Source organism: Pteropus medius, unplaced genomic scaffold (assembly GCF_902729225.1).
Source record: "Pteropus medius unplaced genomic scaffold, Ma_sr-lr_union100, whole genome shotgun sequence".
Taxonomy (NCBI): Eukaryota; Metazoa; Chordata; class Mammalia; order Chiroptera; family Pteropodidae; genus Pteropus; species Pteropus medius.
Window position 1 is genome coordinate 2466473 of NW_024355206.1, and position 12650 is coordinate 2479122.

At 47.0% G+C, this 12650-nt stretch overlaps 1 protein-coding gene across 1 annotated transcript; it reads left to right on the plus strand.

Annotated features, from left to right (window-relative positions):
* The first annotated feature begins 21 nt into the window (after positions 1 to 21).
* On the plus strand, positions 22 to 10340 carry MRPS11 (mitochondrial ribosomal protein S11). The gene is made up of 6 exons (XM_039858320.1): positions 22 to 362; positions 492 to 620; positions 5786 to 5884; positions 7737 to 7866; positions 9135 to 9200; positions 9945 to 10340. The coding sequence occupies exons 1-6, from the start codon at positions 298 to 300 to the stop codon at positions 10050 to 10052; spliced, it is 597 nt and encodes a 198-aa protein (XP_039714254.1). The 5' UTR covers positions 22 to 297; the 3' UTR covers positions 10053 to 10340.
* Positions 10341 to 12650: the final 2310 nt, after the last annotated feature.

The following is a 12650-nucleotide window of genomic DNA, read 5'->3' on the forward strand; positions in this document are numbered from 1 at the left end:
AGAGCCCAGTACCGGGAACGATTAGAACGAACCATTCCAACGTAGAGGGGGGTGGACGAAGAGCTCATGTTAGAAGATAGGGGAAAAGTGGGAAACTCTCAGTTGAAATATCGTAGCTACAGTTATTATAGAATATCTAAATTGGGATAAAAATCTTTAAAGGCCCTTACGAAGAGGAATTAGATGACTTTTCCTCTGTACTCTTCCCCCACAGGCGGTCATGGTGCTGTCGCCGCTCCAGCTACGCCAGGCTCCGTGGACGACGCGGACGGGAGCTGTTTGGGGTCAATTTAAGTCATGCAGGTTGCAAGAAACACGGGGTCTTGGCTTTCGCGGTCATGGGCTTGGATACCGACGAACAGGTAAGAATGATTATCCACTCCGATCCCACGGCTACCCCCGAGACTGCGCTCCTGCGTGTATCCCAGGAACTACCTGGACTCCAGTGGCCGTTAAGTCTGGGGTCCTCACTGAACTTTCCTTCCCCGCAGGGTCGTGGCCTGGGCGCCGGCCCCCACCATCCATACGAGCGCCCAGCTGCTGCAAGACGGCGCCGCCAAGCATGAAACTGAGGGGAAGACAGCGGCTCCAACTTCGGCTCCGAGCCGGAGCAGCTTCAGGTGAGGGCCACTTAGGCCCAGCCCTCCGGAGACCTGCACAACCCTCCAGAGTCAGAGAACCAGCGAATTCCCAACTCTGTCATTTGCCATCTGTGAGACATTATGAAAATTAATTTCTGAGCCTCGGTTTTCTCGTCAAAAAAGGGATATAATGCAAAGAGAAGTAGTGAGAATCAAATTGATGAGCCTTGGCATAAAGTGGATGTTCAGTGAATATTTGATGGATGGATGAATGAATGAATGAATGAATGAATGAATGAATACTGGGGGTGTATAGTAAATGTCAGCTTTCTTTCCCCTGAGAGGAAGATCAAGTCAGAATAACAACCTTCCCTGAGCATGGGACCCAAAATCGGAGGGGACTGAGGGGCAATGCTTATTGTGCACTTTTTTAGAGTTGGTCTAAATTCTTTGGAGGTTTTTGTGCTCAGCCCTAGGTAATGGCCACTTGTCTCCCATCGGCGCCACCACCTCTGTATGCTATGTGTACTTATAAACATTTGCCAGGCACCATGCTAGATGCTGGGAATACCAATACAAAAGATCGTTCTTCCCCACAAGTAGTTCACAGTCTACCAAGGAAGACAAACGTGCAAATATTCTCACCATAAACTGATCAATAGTATACTGGAGGTCAGTATGAAAGAATGAGTGTCTAACTCTTGAGGAAATCAAGTAAGACTGTAGAGCTAGGAATTGAATTGAATGGGCATTCAGCTGGACAAAATGAAAGGGATCGTTTTAGGCAAAGCTAAGAGTCTGTGTAAAGGCATTTGGTATGAAAGAACATGGTATATTCAGGTGTGTGTATAATTGCAGATGAGGCCAGCAAGACAAGAAGGCATCAGAATGCCGAGAACCTTGTCTGTAACAAGTGCGGCTTTGAACACTGTCCCCACTGTAGGCAGTGGGGAGCTTCTAAAGGAGTTTAGGTGAAGATTCTATTGTGGTCATTCACCATTGCCAGGCACTGTTCAAAGTACTGGGAACACACTGGTGACCAAACACACCAAATCCTTGCCCCCACAGAACTTAAGTTCTAGTGAATAGGGGACAGCAATTATTAAACAAGTAAAACATGGGAATATGACAGATGATAGAAGTGTGTCTAGTGTTTGTAAGCAATAGTAAGGTGGCCGATGTGGAATGAGGAGTAGATACAGACGATGGGGTCGAGGAGTGCAGCAGGCACGCAGGGCTACGTCCTGTATGGCCTGTGCACAATCATCAGGACTTCAGCTTTTACTCTGAGTGAAATGGGAAGCCACTGGAGAAGTCTGAGGACTGACACAATCATGCCTACATTTTCAAGAGTCCCTTTGGCTGTTGTGTTGATACTGAACTGTAGGGAAGCAAGGATGGAAGCCAAAAGTCTTCTAGGCAGTTAAGACCACTGAAATAATCGAGGCAAGGAATGACGGTGGCTTGGACCAGAGTGACAGCTGTGGAGGTGGTATGAATGGTTGGACTGATATATTTAGAAAGAACAGGATTTTTTAACATGTGAGAAAAGGAGAGGAATGAAGGTACACTAAAATTTTGGGTCTGAACGACTGTTAAGATGGGAAGTTTGAGATGCTTTATTAACATCCAAGTGGAGATACAGGGTTGGTTATTAGAAATGGAGTTCAGAGGATACTGAACTAGAGATACTCATCATGTAGATGATGTTTAAAACCACAAGACTACAAGATCACCAAAAGAGTAAGTACAGATAAAGGACCAAACCTTGGAGCCTTCTGACATTTAGAGATTTGGGAGATGAGGAAGAATTAGCAAAAGAGACAGAAGAGACCTCCAGAGAGGTAATAAGAAAACCTAGATGTTGTTGTTGTTGTTGTTGTTTAATGTGGTTGAAGGGCAGAGAATGCAGCTGATAAGACAGATCAAGAGGCTGATGACAGAACTGCTCATTGGATTTAACATTATGAGTTTGTCGGTGACTTGGACTAGAGCATTTTTGATGGAGTGGATGGGGAACAGCAATTTGGTGTACAGGATAGGGCCTAAAGTCTGATTGGAGTGCATTTGAGGAGAAGATGAGACAGAAACAGCAAGTACAGTCAGTTCTTTAGGGGGGGTTCTGCTGTAAGGGGCAATAGAGAAATGTGCAGTAGTTCAAGGAGGCTTTGGGGTCGAGAGATGGATTGTTTTTAGTCTGTGGAAATGAGCGTGTTTTGCTGTTGGGAATGATGTTATAGAGAGGAGAAAGAACGGTGATGCTGATGCAGGCACGTTACTGGAGTGATGCCCTTGCCAGGCTAACACGCAACTGGAACATAACAGAAGAGAATGCAAAGATTGAGGACTCAGATGTTTGGTAGTGGGAGCTGGAAGAAATTCTGATTGCTTTTATTTGTCTGTGAAGGTCATCAGCTGGCAGTAAGCAAGCAAGAAAGAACTGGAAGTTTGAGGAGACAAAAGAAGGCAATAAAGTCATCCAGGAAAATGGAAGGATAGTTGAACTGGGGATGTACTGTACGATTGCCTGGCAGTGCCGAGGGCCCACTTGATCTCAGAAGTCATTAAAATAAAGCAGTGGTTCTCAACCTGGGGCACTTTTGCCTCCAAGGGGACTTTCAGCAATGTCTGAAGACATTTTTGGTTGTCTTGGGGGACAGTATCTAGTGGGTAGAGGCCAGAGACGCTGCTAAACACCCCACAGCGTATAACACAGCCCCCCACAACAATGAAACATCTTATCCAAAATGTCAACAGTGCTGAGGCTGAGAAACTGATAAAGAGGCCAGCTGGCATTGCTGTGTGTTCTTCTCTAGCCAACTGTGCAGTGTACGCACAGGCTCACAGGGGCTGGAGAGACGGATTTAACCAGGGTTAGGGGTTGCCAGGAGAGTACAGTGAACTAAGAGGAGGGCAGAGAACTGAGGGTGTGTGTAAGGGAGTGACTGTAATGACTGGCCATGGAATTTACTTGAGGTCAAGAGAGAAGCGAGTGTAAAGCTGGTAAGATCAGTGGGACTGAAGGCTTACTAGAGTACAGGTAGTAGAGGGAGCCAGTGGGTGTGCCAGGAGGTGGTGGGCAGAGGTTCTTGGAACCAAGGTTATAATGGGGTTAATGACAAGTGCTAGGTCTGACCACAGAGTAAGTAGCCAGGGTAGGAGAGAGGACACAGAATGGTTGGAGAAAAAAGAGGTCAAGAAACAGAAGCCAGGTGTTGGAAAGCTCTTACCAAAATCATATATGTGACAGGAGTAGTGGGCCAGGAGCCATAATCTTTGCATTTTTCTACATTTATTTTCCAAAAATTGTTTGTTGTCACAATTAGAAAATGGGTTGAAGACCATGAGGCAAGGCCTTCTCTGTTTGAAAGCAGAACTGCAGCTTATCCAGCCAAGATTCCAACATCTGCCACATTTGTGTCAGGGTCCATTTGGGTTGGTTTTGTCCAGGGATCAGCAAATTCTCATGCCTGAAGTACACACAGCAGAAGTCAGCCCTCCTTTAGGACCCTCCACAGTGGAGAACAGCTGCTGATTTCAGCCCCCTTTGGCCGTGCAGAAGAGATGCCATGTGTACTGGCCCTGGTCTGAGGATGGTTATGAAGAGGCAGCAGACTGGTGCTGGAAAGCTTTGTCTTCCCTTTTCCTGCACTTGCTGGTGGTGAACCACTTGTTTGTTTGTACAGTGGACCTGTGAAGTTTAAAGACCTGACCTTGTCCAAACCTTGAAGTAAATGGTTCCCAGTTCTTTCTTGTTCAAAAACCTTGCTTTATATGTAAGGTATTACAATAGTATATTCATAGTTTAGTAGGCTTAGTTTTTTTGACCCCGAAGTCAATAGAGGGATTATCAACTGGAAAGTGATGGTGGTTTAAACATTGTCATCTCAGAGCCTTGTCCACTTTCCATCTCAGTGTGTAGGCTGATAAACCAGCAACCTGCTGAGGTGCTAAATCATCTCTTAAGATCAGGCCTTCCAGGAAAGAATACACTTGTAACTCTTGAATACCACTATGCTGTTTTGTTTTTAAAACTATCTCTAAGAAAGCAGGTGCTCAGACAATAGTGTATGTTCTAAACCTGAATCTTTTGTATTTCAGGTGACGGGGGCGGGGGGCGTACACACATGGATCTGATTTGCACACGCAGGCAGGTTAACTCACATCTCGTATGCTTAATGACAATTCTCTGTGTGTTTGAATAAAAGAAAGTATAACATAATGAGCAGAGCTCTGAACTGAGTCAAGTCGCCTAGGTCTAAGGCCTGGCTTCCCAGCTAACTATGTTCCCCTTTGTACCTGTTGCTCTACCTGAAGATGATTGTATTGACCTGGGATAGCCAGAGAAAAGATTGGTCTAAGATGGCAAAAGATCCTGAACTCATCACAGTGTCTAGGCCAGTGTTCTCAACCCTGAGTTCACATGTGATTCACCTGGGGCATTTTAGAAATAAGATTCCCAAGCCTCATCCAGAAGTCTAGAGCAGAACTTACACATCACAGCAACAGGTGTGGAGAATCACTGGTCTAGGTTAGGGGTTGGCAAACTACATCCCAAGGGCCAGATCTGGCCAGTTGGAATAAAGTTTTATTGGGACAGCAACACCCATTGATGTACTGTTGTCTGTGGCCATTTTTGCACTACAGGGTTGCAACAGAAACTTCAGGGCCAGCAAAGCCTAAAATATTTAACTCTCTGGCCCTTTACAGAAAAAATCTGCCAACCTCTCTTCTAGAGGATAACTGGATCTTTCTGTAGTAATGCTAAGTATTATTAAAATTTTGTTGCCCTTTTTTATAGAGTCAAGATATCATCTGGATAATGAAAGAAGATAGAGAGGTTTAACTATATTTTTTAAATTGCAGAAAGTAGTCTATAAAGGAATGAAAATAGTGATCGGACTATACCATAAGGGACACCAGGGAATATGGGGAACATAGATTCTCTTTTCTTCCAGCAGAAAGTCACTCGGTGTATCTAGAATCAACAGTTCAAGAAACAGCCGCGTAAGCACAGTGTTCAGACAGGGCGGCAGCACCAGAAGGACTGAAAAGCGGTGGCGGTGGGGGCCGCCTCGGGCACAGGCTGGGGCAGACGGCTGCTGTCTTTCATTATGAGTTTGTCTGCACTATTAGATTTTTTTTAACTATGTGATGGATTTCTAAAATTGGCAATTGTACATAAATGTTTCTTGTAATTGCAGCATTTACCCTCCAATTCCAGGACAGGAGAGCTCTCTGAGGTGGGCAGGAAAGAAATTTGAGGAGATCCCAATCGCACACATTAAAGCATCCTACAACAAGTAAGCAGGATGGGAAGCACGGGGCCGGTCTAGGTGGGCTGCTTCCCCGTCCTGGGGGAAGGCGAGGGGGCCCTGAGCACCCTGCTTGGGCTGGGAGTCAGGGCACTGTGTTCTGCAGACGTTCCAGGCTTCCCCCCTTGTTGTAGGAAACCAGCTCTGTCTTTATAACATTAATTCAGATTTCATGAAAATGACTTGAGTTGAGTAATACCACATTGATAAGATCTGCTTTCCTACACACCAGTGTCAAGAGAGTTCCCAACTGCGTGTTGGCAGTGGAAGCCTCGCTGACGTTAGTGACAACTTTGTAGGCCAGCCCCCACTTGGAGACGAGTTGGTGTTTGGTCGCAACCTGCCCACGAAGCAATTTAGAGAACAATACAAGAGACATAGTCACAGATAGAGTGTGGGGCACAGGCGAGATGCCGTGAGATTCATTCAGCATTGTAAGCGTCGAGGGCCTACTCTATAGCTCTGTCTCAAAGACAAGCAGTTCTCTTGTGCATCTGTCCAGCATAGAAAACCCAAGAAGCCCCGGTAGGGAAATGGCAGCCATAGCCAGGCCAGCAAGGAGATGGCCCCCGCCCAGGGCTGGCTCTGGCAGTCTCCTCATAACTGCTTTTCCACTTCCTTCTTTACTGAGTTGTCAGGGAGTTCTGCAGACCAGAAGACAGGGTGATAACGACCACGGGGGAAATCTAGAAATTTAGAAATCTAGGGATTTCTAAAGTCATTCTCAACTTTTAAAGTTAAGAGATGCTTAGAGAAAAAAATGTTCCACTTATTTAAAAAACATCAATCATGAAATGGAAACATTAAAATTATCCAGTATGGTACCATTGCTAGCTTTTTTTTAAGGTATAATGGTTTTATCATTTTTTTTTTTAAGGAGTTCTTATCTTTTAGTGTTACATACTGAAATAGTTACAGATGAAATGATGGGTCTGGAATTTGCTTCAGAATAATTCATTAGTAGTAAAAAGGGGGGAGTGGAAACAGGGTTTATAGATAAAGTTAAATTTGATACGACTTAATTGTTGAAACTGGGTAATGGGACCATGGGAGTTCATATACTATTCTGTTCACTCTTGTGTATATTTGAAACTTTCACTAATGAAAAGTCTTTTTTTTTTTTAATTATCTGATGTGAAACATGTAGATTTTAGGGAAATAAAACCCAGACAAGGACAGCATGCTTAACTTAAACACTGGCTACAGGGAAAAATGTGTCGCCCTTCTCCTGGATGACATTTAGCCACCCTCAGACTATGGAGCTTGTCTTAGTTGGCTCAGGCTGCCATAACAAAGTACCATAGACTAGGTGGCTTAAACAACAGGCGTTTATTTCTCACAGCTCTGGAGGCTGGAAGTCCAAGATCAGAGTGCCAGCATGGTGGGTTCTGGTAAGGACCCTCTTCCAAGTTGCAGATGGCCACCTTCTTATTGTGTCCTCACATGGTGGAAGGGGAGAGGGGGCTCTCTGGGGTCCCTTTTATAAGGACACTTATCCCATCCATGAGGGCTCCACCCTCATGACCTAATCAGCTCCTAAGGGCCCCACCTCCAAATACCATCATATTCAGGGTTAGGATTTCGACAGGAACTTTGGGGGGACACATCATTCAGTCCATAATGGAAGGCTCTTTAGATTATATGACTTGTCAGTATTCACTGAGTTTTAGGGGATGATTCTGACCTTTCCTGGCACCTCCTATAGGAGTTCAAAAAACATTCGGCTAGTAAGCTCAAGTGAAAGCAGCTTTTTCTTTGTCACTCGGACTTGTAAGAGCATAGTGCTCTCTTATGTCCCTGAACGGTCATTATATCTTCTGTGCTTCCCCTGCTTTCCCAGCACACAGATCCAGGTAGTCTCTGCCATGAACCAGCCCCTTGCCCGTGCTTCCTGTGGCACAGAGGGGTTTCGGAACGCCAAGAAGGGCACGGGCATCGCAGCACAAACAGCAGGCATAGCTGCTGCGGCGGTAAGTGTGTTCTTTCTGGCTCCCTGTGTGGTGTGCTCCCCGTTATGCATGGCTGATCACTGTGATGAGAAAATCTCCATGAACTAGCCGTTCAGAAGCAATGGGGTGTTTGCCAACTCTCGTTTGATATCCGAACATCAGAAGTGGTTTGAAGAGGTCTGTGTGAAAAGCCTGCTCTCTTATCTTTCTCTTAGCTTCAGCTGAAGGGAAACACTTGTTGGTTTGTTCTAGACGATGTAAGAACCAGGTGCTGAAGGCTTACCAAAGCCTCCTCAAAGCAAAGACCAGTGAGGTGGGGATGGGATGGGTGATGATAGTCTATTTGGGCAGATGTGGTATGGCGAAAACCCTCATGCAATACCAGGTTGTGAGCTGCTGCAGACCTTTCTGGAAGCAAATTGGCAGTGTGCTGCTATTGGCATATTTATTGAGCATCTACTACACGCCAGACACCTTACACTCATTATCTTAAATACTTAGATGTTTGGTACTACCCACGTTAAGAGCCAGCTGAGATACAGAGCGTGTGACTGGCTCAGGACCATGCAGCCACTTGAGTTCCCTGAACTGAACCCAGATCGGTCTGGGGCCAAAGCCTGTGCACTGTCTGCTGTAGCACAGGCCTTACAAAGGTTTGCACTGGTTCTGCCAAACCACAAGTATTTGAGGAAAACCTTGACCTCAAATAAAGCTCCATGTGCCAAAATATTGATTATCATGTATTAATGATCATCAAAAGGTGCTAAAGGTCCACAATGGACAGATCATATACACTTAAACATGTCAGTGTTAAAAGTAGCTTCTGTAGGGTAGGTTGAGTGATTTCTGTGTGTTTTCCAGACTTTCTATCATGAACTGCCTTTATAATCAAGAAAGAAAAACTTAAATATTACTAAAGATTTAAAACGATAATTTTTAAGTGAGTATTTAAGCTCAGCCTTGAAGTACAGGGCAGCTCTTCATGATCTGAAATTCTGCATTTACCTGAGAAAAACTGGAGCGATATTTAGAAATTTCCAGTAGGTGGCAGTGCTGTCCTGGGCAAAAAGGGATCACAGCTGACTTTGACTTGACAAGTTCTGTGCTCTCTGCTGGTGTCTGCCCTGCACTGTGGCCATCTGTCCCATGCTTCCTTCCTGTCTGTTTTTATACGTGGGTGACTTTTCTCTGGAGCTCAAAACCCTGTTGCTCAAGGCGGCAGTAGCAAGAGACTAGGATGTAGCTGTTCTGGGGATGGGGGACAATGACCAGTGTCCTCTCTTCTCCAGAAAGCCACAGGGAAGGGCGTGACCCACATCCGAGTGGTGGTGAAAGGCCTGGGGCCAGGGCGCTTGGTAAGTGGCTGCCGTTCTCCACAGGTTGTATGTTCTTGCTTCTTTGGGAAGTGAGAGAAGTGGCGCTTGAGAGCAGGGTAGGGGGAGTGGCAAAGGACCCTATAGTGGATTTCCAGGAGGACTTGAAGTTTCTGTTGTTCTTATGACCTGCTAAGCCTAGATCACCTTAGTTGAATTTATCAGAGTTCAGTAAGTGCGTGCTATGTGCCAGGCACTGGGAATAGAAAGGTGGTCCGTTGGGGACTATCACAAATGGATCCCTCAGTACAGACTGGGTACGGTGGCAGAGCTTGTGCCCAGGGTGCTGGGAGCCCATTGGGTATAATCAGGAAAGCTTCCTCAAAGAGGTGACATCTCTACTAACTTGAAAATAACAAGGTGTTAGCCAGGTATGGGAGGAGAGGGGGGACATTCTAGGCCAAGGACACAGCTTAAGTAAAGATACAGAAGTGTAATGCTAAGTTATGTCAGAGTTTATAGGTAGCCTTGGTTCTCTGATCGTAAAGCACAAGGTGGGAAGAGGCAGGTGTGACTAGAAATGTGGACAGCACTGAGGACCCAGGGAAGGGGTCTGGTTGGAAGACCTCTGTGAGACCAGAAGAGGGTTGGGATCATAGGTATCAAAGCCAGCGAGCCTTCCCACTCTCCTCCCTACCCCACCCTCTCCCTCTACGCCCTGTCTGGGCACGCTGGGTCACCATTTCCGGGAGCATGCCATTCTACTGTTCCTTCTGCTCCTTCCAGTCTGCCATCAAGGGACTAACCATGGGGGGCCTGGAAGTGATCTCGATCACAGATAACACCCCCATCCCACACAACGGCTGCCGCCCCAGGAAGGCTCGCAGGCTGTGATGGGAAGGAAGCCTGCACCTGAACCTGACTTCAAGCTCCACCTCCGGCTGGACCTCGTAAAAAGCACACTGGCAGAGTTCTCTCCAGAGGTCCTTCAGACACCAAGGGAGAGCACTGCCTCTTTACGTGGTGGCCTCTGTTGTACTTTTGACTAGAGATCGGCATGCCCAGAAGTGAGGCTGTGCCTCTCTTGGACACAAGGGGAGCCACAGGAGTAGCTGTGGCCCAGACTCCAACCAGTAAATGCTTCCCTCCTCTAACAAAAAATAAATATCTGTATCACCTGTAGTAAGCTGTGAGTTTTTTGCTTCCAGATTTGCAAACAGTTATTCCCACTCTCTCCTGCAAAAGAAATTTTGAATTGAGATGAAACCCTAGATTGAAGGGTCAAAGTGTAAATGTGAGCTGCTATTCACCAGACCCCTTCCCTTCTGCTTTCAGTTATTTTTTAGCCCACTAACCAAGGTTTCAAGAGCTTCTCTTAGCAATTTTTATTATTAACAACTTGTAATTTGGCCCCAAATGCAGAGTTTTTTGCCTGCCTGTTCTGGAGCATTCTCATAACAGGAGACTTCACCTTTGGGAGCATAAAGTTCGCCCTAACAATGTGCGTGGACTGTCCTCAGTCTGGATCTGCTAAGAGCGAGGCTCCTTGCCGTGAAGTGGCATCATCTGTTACACACCCAGGGGCTTCAACAGTCCCTGAGTGACCTGGGAGTAGGGAGGGTAGAGTGGTATAAAACAGGATTCTCTAGAAAGGGTGGATGGAGGGACGGGTGAGAGTAGAGCCCAGACTGAAAAATGCAGAAAACAGTTGGTGTGGAACCTGGATGGTACTGACACAAGTGGACTCAGCCCCAGGGCACCAGGCAGACATGACTGCTCATCAGGGCTCTGGGGTTCAGGGATACCACACAGAACCACAGGTGAGGGCTTGAGATCCCCCTCCTGGACAGAGAGGGCCCCCACCGGGGCATGAAAGGAGGGGTGCCTGTGCACAGAGGCACTGTTCCTCCCGGATGAGTACAGGAAGGGCCGGCCAACCCCCCAGGGAAGGTGCTGTGGGGTTCCCTTCTGTGTTCGGCCAGGTACAGTGTGATCTGCCTGAATTCAATGTAATTAACCCACAAATGCTCTCCTAAATAGGGAAGTGGCTGCGTTAGGGTTAAAGAAGCGGTAAAGACCATGACCTGGACAAGAATTTTAGAAGAAAAAATGTTCCCCTACTGCTTTCTCTTCCAATGGCAGGGCCAGTGAAGGTTAACTTGTGAGCAATGACTGAAAAACTCCAACTGGAGGCTGCTGTGTTAAAGCCACTGCCGGAAGAAGTTAACACTATTTCACCATAAAATTGCATGAAAACACAATGCGTGAGAACTACGGGGCTCTTGAGAATTGCTCTGTGATTTGGTTTGGCTTTTGGGTAGACAGTTTGTCAGGGCCAGTGTGAAAAAAGAAGGTTCCAAGGTTTAAAAGAGGGTTAATGAAGGTTCTTCACAGAGGTGTGGGCAGGGCTAGGGCAACAGGCAGGCTGTCGAGCACTCCAGGGCTAGCAAGAGCAGGAAGCCTTTACTGCCCATGGCCTGCAGGAAGAGCTCCCAGAACCTGACAGGGACGCAGCCTCTGCCAAAACCAGGGCCTGGCAGAGGAACAGGCTAGAATCGCCCAGACCAGCCCCACCTCCGATCACCTGCTGGTGTCCCCAGTGCCTGAACCCAACAAGAAGAAGGCAGGGGAACCAGGTGGTGTGGTGCTTGAAGGGTCAGCGTCCCAGGCCACAGAAGGAACCCAAAGGGGCATGTGGAGAACAGTAAGCACAGGTGATTTCTGTCACCCCTAAAAGTGAAGTACTCTGTACAGCGTTGTTTTAGAAAGTGTTATTTTACCCACAAGGGGGCTTTGGAAAGGAAGATTCTACACAGGGTCCCAGGAGAGCCTACAAGCACAGACAGGACACTGGGGCCCCTAAAGGATCAATGGTCTTGGGCTCAGAAACAGATGCCTGGCACAACCTTACCAGGTGCCAGGTGGGGTGGGCCACCATTGTCAAGGCGGGCCAGCGAACACACACTTTATTATGAGCTTTCGGTGCACACTATTGTGCCCAGGCTCTGAGTCGCCAGTGAAACTTGTGCTCTCTTGAGCTGTATTACCTCTCCATTGTCAGGTCTTTGCCCCACAAAGACTAGCCCCTCCTCAGGGAGACTAAGGTGTCTTCACCAAAGGCTGACCGATTAAAGTAGTTATTGATTATCTAAAATTCCAGCTGCCCCATCCCTGCTGCCACAAGCCCTCTCAGCAGCCAGCCTCTCGGTCCTGAGGGCCGTGCGCTTGCACTTGCCAAAGGCAGAGAAGAGGCAGTGCCCAGCACTGAGTCCCGGTTATATGCACGCACGGTGTGTTGGTGTCAGCTGCATGACACGCCTCCTTGTTTCCTGGCAGCAGGACCTAAGATTATTTCGAGGTGCATCTGCAGTTTTGCTTCTGCCAGCTCAAAGCTGGTGGCATAGGACTGGCTATATGAGGGAAGCTTCCCCCCGTCTCCTCTCCTCTGTGCTCAAAAAGACAAATACAATTTCTTCCCTTTCGGCATAGAGA